Here is a 19039-nt window from a genome sequence, read left to right on the forward strand (position 1 = left end):
TTTATCACTGGCCGCCGCAACGTAGGCAATGGTCTCACAAACAGATACGGTGCATTTGTTTTTACAGCTTCACGCAGTCTCCCGTATGTAGCAGGGTAGGCAGAGGGAGCCTAGCGTTAAGACTTCACAAATGCTACAAGTCGTCAGTATTTGTCACTTAAATTACAAGTTAATTGATAAGTTCTACTCTATTTAATATATTCTAATGCCATAGCGCAGGTACAATAAAAACACTCATACATTCTTAAATTATTAATATTTATTTCTGAATTGCATATAAATTTGTGGACTTTCTGTTACAATAGTACTCTTAAATGATATTTTTCTTTTACATGGTATAAAAAACACTAACGCTATTGTACCAGAGGACCAAACAACATTCGTCCCAAACAGAAAATGCACACAATAATTTAAACTAATCTTATATTTTAAAGAAATTAAACCTAAAATATATTCTAGATTTAGATATTTATTCAACCTAAGTTTCACACACACACTCATACAACATTGTTAGTCCTGAGAGGATCAACAATACAAAAAAATAATTTGTTATTTAACAAAATGTGCGTAGATGTGAGCCTGACTTTAAATATTTGTATTTAGTTTGTATAATTAGAATCAACTTTTAACTTATTTTATATATTTTTTCATGCAATAAGCAATATTTAATTAAGTATGTTTAATCTTTAAAAAATAATTTCACAAATAGTAAAAGTAGCTTTAATAAAACTGTTTTAATCAAATGATAGATAATATTGTACTTCTATTTCATGTAAATTTAAAATAAATCAATAATTAGCTTCATGCTGTACCCCGCAAACAGCAGGGTAGGCAGATGGAACCTGATGTTAAGACTCTGTTCCCCACTTTCCGCCGAATTCTAGAGGCATATTGTCTGTTGAGTGGCGGAACTAAACGCCGCGCTTTGCCTCGACACCAAAGCGAAAAATGGAAATATAAATTTAAATTACATATTTCAACTCTTCGAGTGATCGAACCCACAACCAGTCGGTTTTACAGTCACACTTTGTACTCCTGCGCCACTACTGGCCACGTGTAAATTTGATAATGTAAAAACATCAGCTTCCGAAGGTGTTTCATATATAGCAGACCAATTTGACGGTGCGTGTTTTGCGACGAAACTCAACGCCGCACTTTGGCTACCCGAGTGGGGAAAATTAAAACATAAATTTTTCAAAGTTAAAATCTAGCTGCTCATACTTTTATAAAACTTGATTCTATTTATCAAAATTACATACAAACTACATTCAAACTGAAATTATAGAAGAATATCAAAAATTTCTTTCCCTTTTATCTATATACAAAGTCCCTTAAAAACATTGTGTTTATGAATCGATAACTGATTTAAAGTCTCAAGAACTTTATACCAAAATTTATTTAATAAGTTATTGTAATAGATAAAAAAAATTAAAATTTTCAATAAGCCTCTAAAATTACTAAAAATAAGTTTTATTTATGTATAACCACCTAAAACCATGTAATTTACAAATATAGGCAGTTAGTAATCTTGCGTACACAAGTGACGTTTCAAGAACGATTGGTCCAAAATACGATTCCCGACACAGCAAAACTGCATTTCAAATATATCTTAATTAAAAAAAAACATGTATACAAAATAATAGCCTTAAATGATAAACTTTTTTTTATTTAACCATTAAAACTCCAAACAATTTAGATGTTTTGTATTAATATACAATTCTCCGCACTAAAATTGCAAAATCTAGAAAAAGATTCCCTTTTTTAAATCTTATAGAAAAAACAAATAAAACTTATTTTTTAAAATCTATTGCTTAACGTTCAGAGGTAAAAAACCTCAATATAACTCCTTATTTGGACTATGGAGCGACAGCATTCAGCCATACAAAGGCATTTTGGCAGAATGCAGTATCTCCTTTGCCCAATACTTTATTATATAATAATAATATGATATTTTTTTTGTTTAATTTTATAAATATTTACATTGACTGTTTATAATAATTAATATGTCAGAAAAAAATAAAGACCTAAAAAATAAAAAAAAAAAAACCAAGCTTACCTATACAGTAGAAACATACAAGTAAATAAAAAAAATGTGATGTTACAATATCTTGTATCTGTATAAACTTCGATGTTTCGACATTTTATACTTATATCTTAAAAATTAGATTTTTTTTATTTGAAAAATTGACGGGCTCTATTATTTTTTTTTTTAATACAATATTGTGCTATTAGACTTGGTCATGTCAAAATTCATATAATATTATATACTGTTTATTGAATAATTAATTTTTAATTTCTCGTTTTATTACAAAACAAAAATATACTAAAATACAACCATTTCGACATAACCAAGGCAATTTAATACATAGATTAAACTAAGTTTCAAAAAAAAATAATTAGAAAATATAAAAATATCCACAATGAATATTTATATTTTTTAAAATAATATATATAAAATGTCGCCTCTTGTCCATAAACGGATGTACAGACATTTTTTATATATAAAACTCCACTTAATGTTAATTAATAACAATAAATGACGCCAAACAGAGAGCCTTGTTTTAAAGAAAAAACTATTTAAAAGAAAACGATTTTAAAGGCAAAATATATATAAGATAATCGATTATATTATACCAATGTAACGTTATAATATAATTTAGTCAACAAAGTTTGAAAAGTTCATATTTTTTTAACAAAAATACAACTATCTTCTATACAATGATCACAATTGGCTGTGGGTCTTCACATACTCGCTTATAAAAAACACATTTTATAAAAAAAATAATAATAAATATATTTATTTTTTAATTTAAGTATCCGATTGAACCTTATATACCTTTAATTCTGATGACGGCGTAATTAAAAATATTAAGTATTGTTGCTAATTCAAAATGGCTGCATCATTAAAATGGCAGAGTATATATTATTTATGTGTTTCTCCAATATGGATATCAAATGAGAGGGCTTGGTTTGTAAAATACAATTCACCATGAATAATTCAAGATGGTCGCCGTCAAAACAAGGCAGATTAAAATAAAATTTTATTTTTTCTAATGAAAGTGTTAAATATCAACGAAGTTAACATTTTAATTAAGTATTAAAACTAAAACGAGTGAGTGTGGACCCCCATACAAATTAAGACCTAAGTCTAACGTGTAATGAGAAATTTACATATAAGTACTAAATTTTTAGAAAATTATTTCATTTAGGCTGCTGTAAAAATAATTTAGTTTAAAATAAGGTTTTTTGTAATTATTAGACAACAAACCAAAATTCGTTATAACAACTGTTATAATTAATATCAATTTTTATTTATTTCATTAATATGTTAATTTTAAAATAAGCTAAAACCATACCAGTACGCCGGCTTAGCTGTTGTGGCAATCATCATATAGCATGGGTACAAATGGGTACAAAATAAAAAAGTGAATTTAATATTAAGACACTCCATTCTTCACTTTCCACACAATTTCATATATACATTATATGCGGGTGCAACGTCGGCGGCCTTTGTCGTACCAGCGCTCTGATAAATAAATATTATTATCTAAGTTCACAACAGTCTCAGATATCAGCACATTGGGCCTTAGTATTTCGGGTGATTGCCATTTATGGAAAGCAAGGCCAAGTTGGACTAAAAGAAGTTGTTGGCCCTGTTGGCCCTGTACAGAGCCCAGGTTCTGTCTCAAATGGAGTACTGTCCTCATCTCTGAGCTGGTGCACCCCAGTATCAGTTTGAACTATTTTTTACGTAGAGACATTCGAATCATAGGGGACCTAATGCTCTGTGAAAGACTTGACATTTTCGTAGAGACGTCTCCTTGCTATGCGTTCTCTACTGAATTTATCATGGGGAAGAGTTCTGAAGAACTGTTTCATCGAAAATCTCTCATCACACATTAAATCTAGATATAAAAACAATTAATAAAATCAATGTTAGCTATACAAAAGCTCTCTGTCGGCGCGGACACAAGATGGCGGACGTTATTTCTTTATGGGGCGGCGCGTGCGACTCGTCTTGCCCGTGGACGTCGACGGCGTTGGTGCTGGCGATGGTTTATTTTCTAAAAAAAAAATTAAAATGTATTTTATATAAGTTATGACAGGCATAAAAAATGTTACAGTACGGTATGAGTGGAGGCCGGTTAGAGTTTCTACTACACTACTACTATTATACATTACCTTTAGCAGTTCTCCGTCCTTTTCTAGTTGAGACGGGAGTTTCTACTTTAGTTGGTTTATTGGGTGTTTTTTTCGCAGGCGTTTTGGCTTTAGCCTTCTCCGATAGGGCCGTGGCCGTCTGAAAATGTTTGTTGTTTTAAATTTTGCTTTTTTTGTATTTAATATGTATAATTTGTTGCCTTTTTTTTCTTTTTTAGGATGGTCAATTTATCATCACTGTTTTATTTCAACAAAATTACTTATAAATATCAATAAACTTGACACATTCAATACATTTGTAAAATGGATAGAAACACATACAACATAAAGACATATTTAAATATTTTTTTATTTACACAAACAATTATATTAAGATATAAATATATAACATCTTCACGTTTTTCCCTGATATCAGAATAGACAGAGAATATAACCAGGACACTTCGCTCCAATTTTGAGACATAATGCGTTCATTGGTAGAACTCAACGCTGCACTATGTCATACCGGAACGAAAAAAATTTTATTTCTCTAAGCAGGAATCGAACCCAAAACCATCTCCACAAGGCACTAATTTTTAACATTAAGACATGTTATTTCCAATTAGTAAATTAAAACATTGTTAGTGTTTCTACCGAATAAAATTATTTTACCGAGCATGCGATAGTTACATGCGTAAATAAATAGAAAAAAAGATCTAATATAAAAATAAAAAAATGCAAATCACCATTTAAATACAAAAAAAAATATATTAAAAACACAAAAAGCAAGCGATGACAGATGAAGGTGTATGATATATTAATTATCTGTAAAATTTACTTATGATTTTAATTAAGCTCAGTAATATATTTTTTTGTAAGATTTAAATTTCCTTTTTTTTTAATTTCATGATCATAATGGGAATGATATGCAATGGTCAGTGGAATAATAGAAAAAAATAAATTGTACCTTGACCCAATCAACTTGCAATCCGAAACATTCGTACTATAGCATGCATAATATATAATAAATTACTCTCACTTCACTTCACTAAATAACTCTCTTTTTTAAATTCAAATCATTTAATAAAAAAAATCTGTTCAATAATTAACGATCCAAAGAAATATTTTTTTGGGAAATAATCAAAAAACAAATACATCAAACATTCATACAATAACATGCATTTATAAATAAAACAATCATATTCTTTCAAATCCCATACATTCTTTGTTATCAGTCAGTCCATGTCTAATAATTTCCATAATTTATAGGCTTTTTAATTAAAAAAAAATACCCAATTAATATGATGAAATCCATACCTATATTATAAATTCGAAAGTAACTCTGTCTGTCTGTCTGTCCGTCTGTCTGTCTGTCTGTCTTTTACGCAATCAGGGCCAAACCGCTAATTTAATTGTGTTAAAATACTCATATAGAGATACTTGAGGGTCCCGGGATGAACATAGGATACTTTTTTTTTCTCATATTTGTAATATTTTCGATATATACCAATATATTAAAATAATTAATTTGACAAGCAATTTATTCCGCCATGTTAATAACAATCGTCGCTATGCGTTGCTAAGCAACGGCTTGCAAACTTTGTTGTTTTAAGAAAATGTCACCCAAAATGAGTGAGTGCTTAATGCATACATGGCGCGCGCTGATATAGATTTGTATACATTAACAAAAATTAGATGATTTCTATCATTTGAAATATTCATCCTTATGAAAATAAATATAATAGTCACTTTTAGCATTTCATGTAGATGGAAATTATAGTTTACTGTGTAACATTCTAATATATAATTAAGGAGATGTCACTGATTCCTAATAACTTAGCCTACGAGTGGTATAGTATGAGTATGATCGACGCGAACGGGCAAGATGACTTTGATGGTTTTGTAAATTTTTATATATTTTCGAATTACTGTTAATTTTTATGTAATTATTTGCAGTTCGGTTATCTATACCGATGTTAATATCGTAATTTTAATGATTTGAGATTTTATTTAATATTGTTCGCAAAAATTAATAATTATTTAATATAGAAAAATGATTAGTATGCTCGCACAGCCATCTTTAGGTACTTTTTCTAATATTAAGAATTTCCTTTAGTTACTTTTACTTCTTTTGTTTGTTCATTTCGGTTACTCAGATATTTTTTCTAATAATAAATGTCCACTTATTATTTTTTAACTTATTTTAATTATTTAGGCTTATATTTTCGCGGGCGTAGCCGCGTCCGGGCCCACTAGTATAATAATAAAAATAACATACATTATTAATATATTTATTTAAAAAGAAAATGATTTTTTTTATTTGGTAGGAAATTAATTATCAAAAATACTATTTTATAAGTATTTAGTTCTAAGCTTAAATTTAACTTTTGCTTTTACTTATGTAAGAAACAAACAATCAAGTCATGTTAGCTATCCTATTATTCTATTTCACTCTTCGATCAATTATACACTAGATAAAGGATTGCGTATAAATACGGCTTAAAAATATGGCAGCAGTCAATATAAACATCAATTCAGTATATTATTACACAGACTTGACATAAGATCATTTCAATAAAATCCAACTTTATGACATTGCCTTAAGGCTTAGTTTCGTATCGCGAATAAGAACACGCGCTTAGACTAATCCTTCATCTAGGGTATAATTGATCGAAGATTTCACTACATTATTTCCTAGACCCTACACGACCCGACACGTTGTCAGAACCATCAGTCAAGTAAGTACTATCAGTTTCGTCAGTCAAGTCAGTCACTCCATTCACCCGTCGCCAGACACACGTCGTCCAAACAAAGCTCACGTGTGTAAGTAAGGATGTCAGCAGATACGTACATTTCTATATATCCGTCGTACTATGCCTACCTTGCTAGCGGGCGCCACATTGGCCGTACTACCTTGCCGCTTCTGTTTCACGTTCACCTTTGTGCGGGACGGGGTTCGCACTTTGCGTGATGGCGGCGTGTTTTGTTGTTTTACCTGTTGACAAGTTTTAAATATTTTTCTTTAGCTTCACTCATGTGATATTTATTTTGAAGTACTTATCAGATTCCCTCTGGTGTGGTTAATTATTGATTTTGGGTTATGTTATATACTATTTTTCACATCTAGTGCCAAGCCACTCTATTCATCACTAATTTCTTCATTTTGAAACATTACGTGACTACAGAACAAAACAGAACCTTTTTAGTGAATCAGAATAATTTAAGTGGAAATCAAACTCACCAGCAACAAGACATTGCTCTATGATAGCCTCAATTTATTTATATATTTGTAGAGATTTAAAAAATAAATATTGATATATTTTTTAATATTTCTAAATTATTATTCCACAGTTAGAAAAGAAAAATATATTTTTTAAATATATAAAAAAATGTCAGTAGCGGGACTTGGAGCACACCTCTTGGAAACTGTTAAGAGGCCAAGAGGCTCAGGTTCACATTCAAATTTTCATATATCTTAGAAAAGTATAAATATTTAAGCATATTTATAATAAATACCACAGGCTCGCTAGCGTCCGCATTTCTTGGACTTTTTGAGCTGTTGCGTTTACGCGTCTTCTTGTCCAGCTGCGACTCGTCCGTGTACAGAGAAAGGTCCACTGCGGATAAAATTTAAAATATAACTACTTATGACGAATTACGAGTACAATCCATATTAAAATCGGGAAGACGCAGATTATACAATACGCCTTCGACATATATATTACATAATAAGCAGTATATATTTTATCTATATATATTTGAATATATGAGTTATTCGTTATAAGAGTTAGTCGTCATCGTACATTTTAGTACAGTATAGAAGGCTAGACTCCCCATTTCATTAAAGCGATCGATTATGTGTATGTGCGTGCATAAGGTGCCTATGCGTGTATGGATATATATTTTTTATTTCACGCTGTATTCCTCATATAACTAGGTAGACAGATGCAATTTAGTGTTAAAACACTCCCCATGCACAACCCAGTTTTCCAGATATTGACGTGTTGAGTGACAGAACTTAACGTCATGATTTCTCTTGTTACCAGAGTGAGGAAATGAAAATAACTCATTCTCCCGAATCGGAATCAACAACCGTCCACAACCGTATCTGTTTGTCTGTGTGCATATAGCTATATGACTAACGGCCATCGGGGTGCTCCTCGGTGAGCTGCAGGCAGTTGGCGCCGCTCTGCTCCGCACGCAGTGCCCGCTGCAGTATGGACTGCGCGCGCGCCCGCTCCGCCGCGCGCAATAGTTGAGCGCCACCAGCGCCGCGCACCAGTGACAGCGTTGTTAGCACGCATTCCATATCTGTGTAACCAGGAAGGGCTTAACACTAGGATTTTGATATTTATCGTGATTTTTGCCGGAGTCCCGTCCCATCCTCACGTGATTCATGGACGGCCCCTTATAGAAAAAATATAGAAAGCTTAACTAGCCCTAGTATATTTTAAAATCCTTTTTTACCTGTGACGTCATAAAAGTCAGGTTTGTATGTCTCTCCAGAAGAATCAGATTTATCCTGAGACAACCAGCGTATTTTTATTTTACGAGTCGTTCTGTACACATTTTGTACTGCTTGGCACACGTAGAAACCTCCTTCGGCGTTACGCACCGCTAAATATTCGTTTCTGTAGACAAATTAATTGTTTTTTATTAAAATTATTCATATTTTAATTTTAGCAATTGAACGGATACTTATACCCTATTCAGGAAGCCATGAGAAAAGATATAAACAAACCAGAAAAGTATATTTCACACTTTATAGGTCACGATTAATGCAGTTAATGTTTTATAAAAATTCCTATAAAAGTAACACGCTGATAGCACTGTAAATAATACTACAGAGACTGTTTTTGTCAGCACCACACTTTAAATTAAACCACAGTTTTAACTACTCTATAAAAGCCTAATACCATTTTTTAAAAAAAACCCAAAAATTAAAGTTTTTGTTTCAAACAAAAAAAATAATAAAATTATCGTTGTAAAATAAAACGATTTGTTAAGGACGACGCACGCACACATAACCTATCCTATCAAACACATGCCTCATTCTGAAAATATCGCGATAAAGTTCAAAGTTGTTTAATCTTTAGTAGTATTTTTGTAGTAGTAAGTGTTTACGTTATTGGTATCTCTGCGTAACTGCGTTACACGAAATACAGTGGGGATAAACATCGTGAAATGAAAAAAAAATCCTACGTCCTCCATTAATAAAAAAAATGTACTACACTGTTTTTGCAAGTAACTTTAAAAGTTGGCGCGTTTAATCTGGATTCCGAAATGGTACGACACTTGCTGGATTACTTCTTTGTTGAAGAGAGAAAAATCGAAATACACGATAATCGGGATGACGTTCAGCTTTTTCATATCTTTTCCGATACATTCTAGCTGCAACATTTGGGTTACATAACCATTCTCCATGAATGAAATGCATATTGTCAATGTGTCAAAGACCGAGTATATGGCCTGCGAGAGCCCGGACTCGAGCACTGTTCTTATAAGTCCTGGGCCAGCCCCTAAGTCGGATAAGCGTTGCCTGGGCTAAGTGTTTAGTTTAGGGAGGTCACTGGTGTGGTCTGTGATCGCAGGATACCGTCCAAACTCTTATCCGTCTTATAGAGATCGTGATCGATGCCTTCAGACTCGTGCATGACGGATCCAAGGTACCTGAACTTTTCCAACTTAGGGTATGATCCGGGACTTATAAGGACAGTGCTCGAGTCCGGGGTCTCGCAGGCGATATACTCGGTCTTCGACAGATTGACAATATGCATTTCATTCATGGAGAATGGTTATGTAACGCAAATGTTGCAGCTAGAATGTATCGGAAAAGATACCAAAAAGCTGAACGTCATCCCGATTATCGTGTATTTCGATTTTTCTCTCTTCAACAAAGAAGTAATCCAGCAAGTGTCGTACCATTTCGGAATCCAGATTAAACGTGCCAACTTTTAAAGTTACTTGCAAAAACAGTGTAGTACATTTTTTTATAGTACAGTCGGTTAAAGTTGGGTGTAGTAAATATTTTAAATTTAATGTTTGGCAAAAACACCACATTTTATTGAAAACTGATGCAGGTATGTTTAAATCTTAAACTGTAATTCACAGAAGGGTTACTCATGATTATATTACAGAAAAAAAAATGAAGAAAGAGTAATATTTGTAGTCTTAGGACTTGAAAAATCATCACAGGGTGTCGGTTTTTCCGATATTTTTTAAAATCAATATAATATGAAAAATACATGACAAAGATTTTTTTTTATATTTTTCTCATAACTGTCATGACTTGGTCTATCACCTGGTTTCGTTTTATCGTTGACTCCTGGGACACCCTGTATACATATTATTTATATATATATATTTTTTGTCCAACTGACCAACTAATTACTTGCAATAGCCGCTCTAGTTGTACATAGGAACAGCATTGAATGTAATAGCGACGGTTGTGTTCGATTCCGGGAAATTATTTGCAAGCGGTGTTGAGTTGCGCTACTCAACACGGAGTGTCTTGAACGGGCAGGAAACGGAGGACGAAGTGTTTAACACTAAATTCTCCCTGCCTGCCCACAATCACTAAACTAATAATTAAAACTTGACGATTTTTTGAAATGAAAACTTTTAAACGGAAAATTATCTTTAAAATAACGTAAATAAATATTTACTTGTAAAAAACAATAAGTTTGTCATCGTTTGGCTTCGTCGGCGTTGAGCGACCCGCTGACGCCGACAGTTTCGTCGCCATCGCTATTTCCGGTGTTGGCGATTGGTATAATTGTACCTGGAAATAAGAAAAAAACAAATTAAAGGATTCTTTTAACCCACTTCAAAAGGTAGGAGGATATCTATAAGACTCTTTTTTGTATGTAGGTTATGCGATTAATTAGCAAATTATAGATCATGGTTTCAAGACTTCTAAAAAAAACATATTTACACCTACATAGCTTCTTCAGGATTTGGAGTTTATCACCGAACCTTACCACCGCCAAAGTGCGTAAACATGATAGATTTGTGCTACTCGATGAAATGAAATTCATTTCCTCACTCTGATAACAAAGCAGAGCGCGGCGTTGAGTTCCGCCACTGAACACGCAATGCCTCTAGAATTCGGCGGCAAATGGGGAACCAACTGTTTTAACACTAGGATGCAACGTAAAGCTAAAGAAATTATATAAAAAATATAAAATTCTTATTGCCTTAAAATACTTTACAACTGCATATTTTAATATTTACTTTTAGATAGGTATAGGATATATACATATTACTTCAACAAACTACTTCAAAGCCTTCCACTTCGCGACTCATTTTCGTCGAAACTAATAACGTTATACAACCTTTCTCGATAACTGATCCAACACAAAAATGACTTTTAATTCGAGCCAATATAGTTATTGAGATTGGCGCGTCCAACCAAAACCAAACTTCTGATTTATATAAGATTTTTTTTCATAGGTATGTAGGCAGAGGGAGCCTAGTGTTAAGATTCTTCGTCTTGCCTTAATTCTTATCTTCTCGATTTTAATCAAATAAAAAAAAAGTTTTACAGGTGAATGAAAAGATGTTTGTCAATAGGATTGGTAGCAACCTAAACTTTCATTCAATTTATGCTCTTGTAGCGCCATGCTTTGCCTAATTTATGAAATTTAAAACAGAGATATAAACAAGAAAATTCGAGAGACCGATGCGTCGACTGTCGATTTACTTAGCGACTCTTCCAAAAAAACGTTCATTTATTTAAAGAGTAATTTTAGACATCTACTAAATATATTAGAAATTAAAAAATAATTTATTCAAACGTCCTATCAAAATTCGAACGTGAACAAGAAATAATTATTCCACTAATATGTGTTAACTATTTCTTGTTCTTTATGTAGAAAAACTAAGGCATTTCAAGCGATTTATAACCACCTAAGCTTAACAGATCAGGTAGCGTCTAGTACTAAACGCGCTAGTACTAGACGCTACTGCTTTTTTTTTTCGTTTTACCCCAAAAACTATTTTTTTTCATGTGTTTTCATTACGTATTTTACAAATTAGAGAAAGAGAACATCACGCCTATCCTTTGTACTCCATATTAAAAATCTTTATTTTTATTAACAACAAAGAAAAAACAAATATTTTATCCTCAGCTAAAATACAATCCATAACTATCACATATAGCTCAGTCAGCCAGTCATTCACCAAGACACTTTGTAACTGTGTCAATTTGGTGTCCTATTAAAAATATATATAATTTATCTCCTGTACTATAAACATAAGGTTAATAATGGCAAAAGTCAGGTTGTTGTAAATACGTTAACATACTTTACGAGGTACATAACGCGTACGTACGTGTTTAACCATTATAGCTCTTATAAGTATAACATTAAACTTCAATTTACTAAGTCTGTTTAAGTCCATGATTTAAAAAATGTGATTTCTTGTAAACACTTTCAACTTAAGATGATATTTGTCAATCTAAGACTATCTCATTTTAGTCCTCCTTGATGTTAAAATGATAACAATTATATAAAATCAAATATGATTTTGTTAAATATTCAATGTCACCTTATCCATTAATAAATAGTTTATATTGCTACTTAAATTGAATTCTATACTAGATTCATTATGGCATGAGACAAAATGTAAACAAAGAAATTCTGTTTCTCAAACTTTTACGTACTTTTTTATTTCTATTAATTTAATTATTCTCATGTTTTACTAAAAGGTACTTAACTATGAGGTTAATAAAACTAAATATATGTATACTTCAATTATTAAGCTTATTATTAAGTTTCTATTGTTAAAGTTTTTATTAATAAAAACAACAAAGTAACAACGGAAACACGAAAATTCAATGAAAATAACTGAAAATGGTGAATATAAAATCTGACAGATGACAAAATATTTTAATATAAAATGTTCAGTCGTCATAATTACAGTAGTAATAATTACAGTATGTAATTTATTTTTATACTATAAAAATATGTATCAAGTTTGAGAAGAGGCTTTTGGGTGTTTTACATGTATTACAAGTATTTAATTTTTTTTAAATTAAAATAAAAAAAAACAATCTTTATTTTTTATTTATTGTATTTGTTTCTTTTTAAGTGCTTCTTTTCGTATTCGTTTCTTTTAACATAATTTCTTCTTTTTAAGAAATATATATTCAATTTTATAAAATTTCGAAATATAATTATAAAAATAACTTTATCGATATCCAGAAATTTAAACAGTAATTTTAATAATCAATACTTATAACTTGATCCTAATTAATGACATAATAATAATACTAATTCATTTCACTGAACACAGCGTTTATAATATTAAAAAAAATGTCTATCCTTCCTATACGACAAATTAATGCAATTCAACCGACGATATTAAAACGTGACATACGTTTTGCATTTATTTTACCTTTACTTAACTATATTTCAGAAATTATTAACGAAAATTATTGGATATTGTATTGTAAAAGAGAAAATTGTGAATTTTGTAAATATATTTTTTCGAGCTTTACTGGTTTGCTATTTATATAATAAGATAATATTATTTATCGTGCTATCTTTCATTCATTTCGTATATTACTTCCATTAATATATAGATAAATATTTTTCAAAATTAATATAATAACTCCATGAAACCTGCCATGTAAAAGAACCTTTTTTGGACATGTTTACCTTTTATCTCATGCCTTTGTGAATCAAGTATAGGCATTTTATAATCTAAGAAAATATTATGATTAGATTACAAATATAAGAAACCAAAAAATGTTACCTTTGTCCTATTCCTTTTAGTTCTTGTATCAGGTGTCACATCTCCCTCTGTTTGCCGTTTAGCTGGGGTCGCACCATCAACTTTTTCTGAAGCCTGCCGTCTTTTCCTCATTGGAGGTGTCACTGTAGCCAGTTTTAATGTAGATTTTGGTGTTTTAGGTTCTGATTTAGCTGGAGTTTTGACATCAGGTTTTTTATCTTCTGCTTTTGGTTCTTCTTTCTGTGGTTCTGGTTCCTCTTGCTTAGGAGACTCAGGTTTTTCTTCTTTTTTTTCTTCTGATGGCTGTGCAGGCTTTTCTGTTGCTTCTTGCTTATCTTCTTTCACATCAGCTTTAACATTTTCAACTGGTTCCTTCTGAGGGGAAGGTTTTTCTTGATTTTGATTATCACTAGCCGACTCAGGCACAGGTTTGCTATCACTCTGTATTGGTGCAACATCAGCATCTGGTGCAGGTTTAAGCTCTGTAGGTTTCGATGGTGACTTTTCTGGTACTTCATTAGCTGTCACTACTTTAGGTTGCGCAGGACTGTCAGCTTGGTTAACAGAATTTGACAACTCAGGCTTTTGTGGGGTAGTGCTAGTTGCCTTTTCAGGAGGTTTTGGAGTGCTTGGTGAGGTTTTAGCAATATCTTGCTTTTCCTGTTTAGATTCAGGATTCTGAGGTTTTAGCGTGGAAGGTGCATTTTGTCCAGATTTTGGTGACTCTACAGTCCCATTCGCAGGGCCTGTTGAATCTGGCTCTTTTTTCTCAGGTGTTCTAGTTAAAGCTAGTGGCTGTGATGTGGTCGACACTTTGTCTTGAACTAAGCTGAGAGGAGCACTCGTGCTTGCACTTTTACTAGGGCTAGCAGCTACATTCGCTGGAGTGACTGAATTTTGTGTAATATGTGACAAGTTTCCGTGGTGGCTCATATTCTGTGCCATCTGGGCCATGTTTGCGGACACGGGAGCCATGGACGGCACCGCGTGCGCTGGCAACTGGGGTATATTTACGGGATGGTGTGTGAGGTTCTGCCCGACGAGGTTGTTGGTGCCGTGGTGCAGTGAGTTCTGGGCACCCTGCGGCAGCCCTACCGCGTGGTTCGCGCTCGCGACGTTCCCCTTCGCGGGACTCGCCTGGCCGCCAGGCTGACTCACCCCCGGCTGGGGTAGCACTGGTTTTAAAGCAGAGTTCATATCAACTTAAAACTCACTCGCTTCACCGTGAAAAAGCTGAAACATAAAGATTGTACACTGTTGTTGTTGATTCAGAACACCGAGATGTCTTTGACCCAAAACAATAATTCATACATAATAGTTGTCTATGTATAGGCAGGCGTACGCGCGTAAGAACGCCGCCGAGCTGACTATGCTCGCGTTTATTGCTTTTATTAAAAACAGTGGTGTGAAAGCTGGAAATAACGTTTAAAAGTTACCACTAGTGAAATAGGCGATAAATGCTCATGAAATTGATGTGTAGCGAGCGCGGCGGAGATAGCAGCAAAAAATATGCGTTGCTATAGCTAAGAAACTTCCGCAAGACCGAGACCCCGCCGTCGGCACCGATTGGAATCACACCGATTGAACAGTCATCAAATATTTCACACATACACTTGATTCACTCGCGGCACAATAATTCCATGATTAAAGTTTTTTTATCTCGAAATAACGTTCACTAATACCACTTAACTCATCGAAATCTTTCAACAAGTATTATGCATAGAAGTTTAGAGATGGCGTCGGCCTAACGCGCATGCGCCACCCTCTTCTTTCCTCCTCCAATGGAGTCGTAGATTAATACGGAATTTGAACGAAGTGTTCCGATTATGTTTTGTCTCTATCGTATGGTAGCGTTTTTAATATCTTTCTCATCTAACGATTACGTTCTTTATTGCAACAAAAAATATAACAAAAATACGTTTATTTTTCAGGGTATCCTATGATTTTTTGTTATTTTAATCATTTGCATCGTTTTATAAAACTAATTAAGATTATGTAATTATTTTACTTTACATTGTAATTTCTCTAACGAAATTGTTATTACAATAATGTTAATTTTATTTTTTGTCTAAATAATTTTAAATATTTATTAATACTGCATAACTATATTTTTCAAAAGTATTCGGAATACTTCAATTCAGTTATTTAATTATTATGTATTATCAAGGAGTAATCAATTTATTGTGGGCCATGTAATTTGTTTAACATGACAAAATACAATACTTTTCCAAATTTATCTTTAACATTTTTTAAAAATAGTTTTATATGAAACATTTTCAAATTAATGATAATAAATAAAAAAACTAAGGGACATCAGTTGTCAAGTTACAACAATTTTCCATTGTATAAATAGTTATAATATTTAAATTTATAAAAACGTACGGTTATATTGTATTTTCAATCTTATTTTTGGTAATATTGTATAATTGACAACCGTAACTTTTTAATATTAAAAGCCTAATAAAACAAAGTATTAATAAGAATATATAAAATACCATATTTATAAAGTAAAATTTTGAATAATATGATGATTCAAAATTCACCAAAAACCACACCGTACCTTATCTACCTTTGTGTAATCATATTTATTATTATATGATATATAGAATCTGTGCCAAATAAATTGCTTCATTCGGTGCAATATCTGTGTAGCACTGTAGTGTATTGTGTATTCTATATTTAACCGTATTTGACGATTTTGACGGCTGTCTTAAGTCTTGCTGTGCTGCTAAATCGTGTTCATTTTCTTAGAAAAGTATATTATAAATATTATCAATTATAAGTAACGCCGGTAAATTTGTTATTGACTTATTCAATAGCTCTACAAAATAGTTAAGAATGGCAAGTACATACAGTTATAGTAAAACCTTAGCATACATGAGTTATATTATGCGATACTATAATTTTATGTATTTCAGGACGTTCTTACAAGACCAGCCGAGGAATTTGGTAATGATGAAACCCTTGAGCACTTGTGGGCTGCCAGAGCTATGGAACACAGTGATATTTATTTTAATGTTAGTTAAAATTTAATAACCTCTTTCATGAAACTTAACCAAAAACGTTTTTCATACGAAATTTCTCTCACAGGTACTCTGTTCAGTTGATACGAGATGGCTCCGATTAACTCCTCACGATGATTTGATATACACTCATTTTAGACAAGATTTTCCAGATCTAAATATTTCCTATATAAAAGAAGCAGAAATAAAGAATAATGTGAATAAAGCTAAGTGGCGTGTATATTGTGAAAAATTCAAAAACATTGTAGAAGATTACAGTTTTGGCACCTTACTTCGTGCAGATACTAAGGGTGATTACTCAGAACTAAATACTATATTAGTGCCAAGAGTTCAATTTTATGCCATAGAAATTGCTAGAAACAGAGAGGGGTTAAATAATGAAGTAAAGAAACATTACAAATGTGCATCCAAAGCAAATATGGAGGAGCAAAAAAATGCACAAGCAGTCACCGCATGATTGGTACACAATTTTTAATTGTCATAAAGTAAATGGTTATGTTCTTGATATCAGTATTCATGTTATTGAAATAAAATTTTACTATAATTTCTTAAGTAAGTACAGTAGAAAACTGTTTGTCCATACCTTATTTATACTGACATGCAATTATTCAGACAACCTCTAGGATACATAGTAGATGTGTGAGACTTAATAGAAACGCAAAATTGAATTTTTTTTTAACAAGTCCTGAGAGTTTCTTCTCTTCTTTTTTCTCCAGCTTCATACTTTATCATGCATATAGCAGGGTATGTAGAGGAAGCCTAGTGTTAAGACACTCCACTTTATCCACTATCCACTTTTTGAACATGCAATGCCTTCAGAATTCTGAAGAAAGTGGGGAACGGAGCGTCTTAACACTAGGTTCCATCTGTTTACCCTTCTGTGTGTGCGAGATACAATGTGAATCTGAATTATGTGCAGCTTCTTAAAATAAATCATTAATAAAAAGTAGCCTTTTTACAATAAGTTGCTAAACTTAAATTACAAATATAGTTAATATGTACTTATCAATTATATACCTTATAAATTTATATAAAAAATGGAGGAACATAGCTTTTTTACATGATAAAATTAGAAAATGCCTCAGAAATATCTATACAAAGAAAATTGGATGGGATGTTAAATGCAAAAATGTATCTCATATAATGTGCATATGTTAGATAATTCACTATCCTCGCCATAATCTATTTCATTTTAAGAATAAGGTGGTATAATATTGATCTTAATTGTAATATTGTATTTTAAGTACTTTGGGCATTGGGTTATCTTAATAAATATGTATATAATTAAAAAAAAATTGTGCCAGGAGTAACTAAGTTGATAATTGGACTTATATATATAATTTTTCAATCATTATTACCATTACAATTGTTTTATTTATAGGGTGAATGACCAAATCTAACCTACTGATAAAATAATTATCTTACTAAAGAACTAGTCTTCGAAAAAATTAACATAATTGTTAATTAGTTTAATTAATACTAAAGATATTTTGCAAGTGAAAGAAGTGAATCAACTTATTCACATCTGGTATGGAAATTATCCAGTTAATAAAAAAAAGATATTATATATAAATGATATGCATAAAATCTATCATCATATATATTATAATGTATTTAATCCAATGCTTATTCAAAACATTCTCAGTAATAACCTGCCATTATTAATTATATTGTATAAGTGTAGGTGAATCACTTATTTTAAGCTTGTAGATCATGATGTAGCTTAAAAAATGAATGGGGTGCTCAATTTCTCATACATTTTTTGATAATAAACTTTTTACAATACAATTTTTTTTTTAATATAATTACACCTAATTAAATAGAAATAAAACGAATTAAATTACAAAATAATACTTACATTGTGCCATGTGACAGACACTGACGGATAGTTGTGGGTCCATTACCTTTATTTTCCAACTCGGGTATATAGAGTGAGATTTGATAAATTTTACAATTCCCTCCTGTCGTACTCTATTATATTGTAGATAAAACTGAAATTGATTTTATTAATCCTCAACTATGCATTGGCATTAATGTGTATTATACTAAACTAGCAAACCGTCTGCGGCTTCGCCTGATTTGAATTACACAATTATTTATATACTAATCTGAATTTCTTTCATGTTCTAATAACACTATCA

The 19039-nt window shown here is 31.8% G+C and overlaps 2 protein-coding genes across 5 annotated transcripts; one reads left to right on the forward strand and one right to left on the reverse strand.

Annotated features, from left to right (window-relative positions):
• Window positions 1-239: 239 nt before the first annotated feature.
• LOC146529476 (uncharacterized) lies at window positions 240-15681 on the reverse strand. Of its 4 annotated transcripts, none has more exons than XM_085201965.1 (9): window positions 15187-15681; window positions 13897-15108; window positions 10806-10921; window positions 8608-8771; window positions 8284-8451; window positions 7657-7757; window positions 6992-7135; window positions 4183-4300; window positions 240-4064 (listed from the first exon to the last, which is right to left on the reverse strand). In XM_085201965.1, the coding sequence occupies exons 2-9, from the start codon at window positions 15070-15072 to the stop codon at window positions 3985-3987; spliced, it is 2067 nt and encodes a 688-aa protein (XP_085058091.1). In that variant the 5' UTR covers window positions 15073-15108; window positions 15187-15681; the 3' UTR covers window positions 240-3984. The 4 variants fall into 4 exon arrangements, with proteins under 4 accessions (XP_085058091.1, XP_085058090.1, XP_085058093.1 ...); XM_085201964.1 differs by having other exon boundaries at window positions 15312-15680; XM_085201967.1 differs by having other exon boundaries at window positions 13897-15050; window positions 15312-15676.
• An 812-nt stretch (window positions 15682-16493) lies between these two features.
• On the forward strand, window positions 16494-18686 carry LOC146529477 (protein PBDC1). Its single transcript, XM_085201972.1, has 3 exons — window positions 16494-16716; window positions 16794-16892; window positions 16966-18686. The coding sequence occupies exons 1-3, from the start codon at window positions 16714-16716 to the stop codon at window positions 17353-17355; spliced, it is 492 nt and encodes a 163-aa protein (XP_085058098.1). The 5' UTR covers window positions 16494-16713; the 3' UTR covers window positions 17356-18686.
• The last annotated feature ends 353 nt before the right edge of the window (window positions 18687-19039 follow it).

This window comes from Heliconius melpomene, chromosome 18 (genome assembly GCF_056956725.1).
Source record: "Heliconius melpomene rosina isolate 202511_hmr_F chromosome 18, ASM5695672v1, whole genome shotgun sequence".
Classification (NCBI taxonomy): Eukaryota; Metazoa; Arthropoda; class Insecta; order Lepidoptera; family Nymphalidae; genus Heliconius; species Heliconius melpomene.

What these genes read in the sequence shown, in the direction of transcription:
- LOC146529477 (XM_085201972.1), top strand. An exon ending in ACAGTGATATTTATTTTAAT is followed by an intron (nt 16,893 to 16,965) that starts GTTAGTTAAAAT and finishes TTTCTCTCACAG; the next exon opens with GTACTCTGTTCAGTTGATAC.
- LOC146529476 (XM_085201965.1), bottom strand. Translation starts at nt 15,072, where the DNA reads ATGAACTCTGCTTTAAAACCAGTGCTACCCCAGCCGGGGGTGAGTCAG. An exon ending in AAACTTATTGTTTTTTACAA is followed by an intron (nt 8,772 to 10,805) that starts GTAAATATTTAT and finishes ATTTGTCTACAG; the next exon opens with AAACGAATATTTAGCGGTGC. An exon ending in AGGACGGAGAACTGCTAAAG is followed by an intron (nt 4,065 to 4,182) that starts GTAATGTATAAT and finishes TTTTTTTTTTAG; the next exon opens with AAAATAAACCATCGCCAGCA.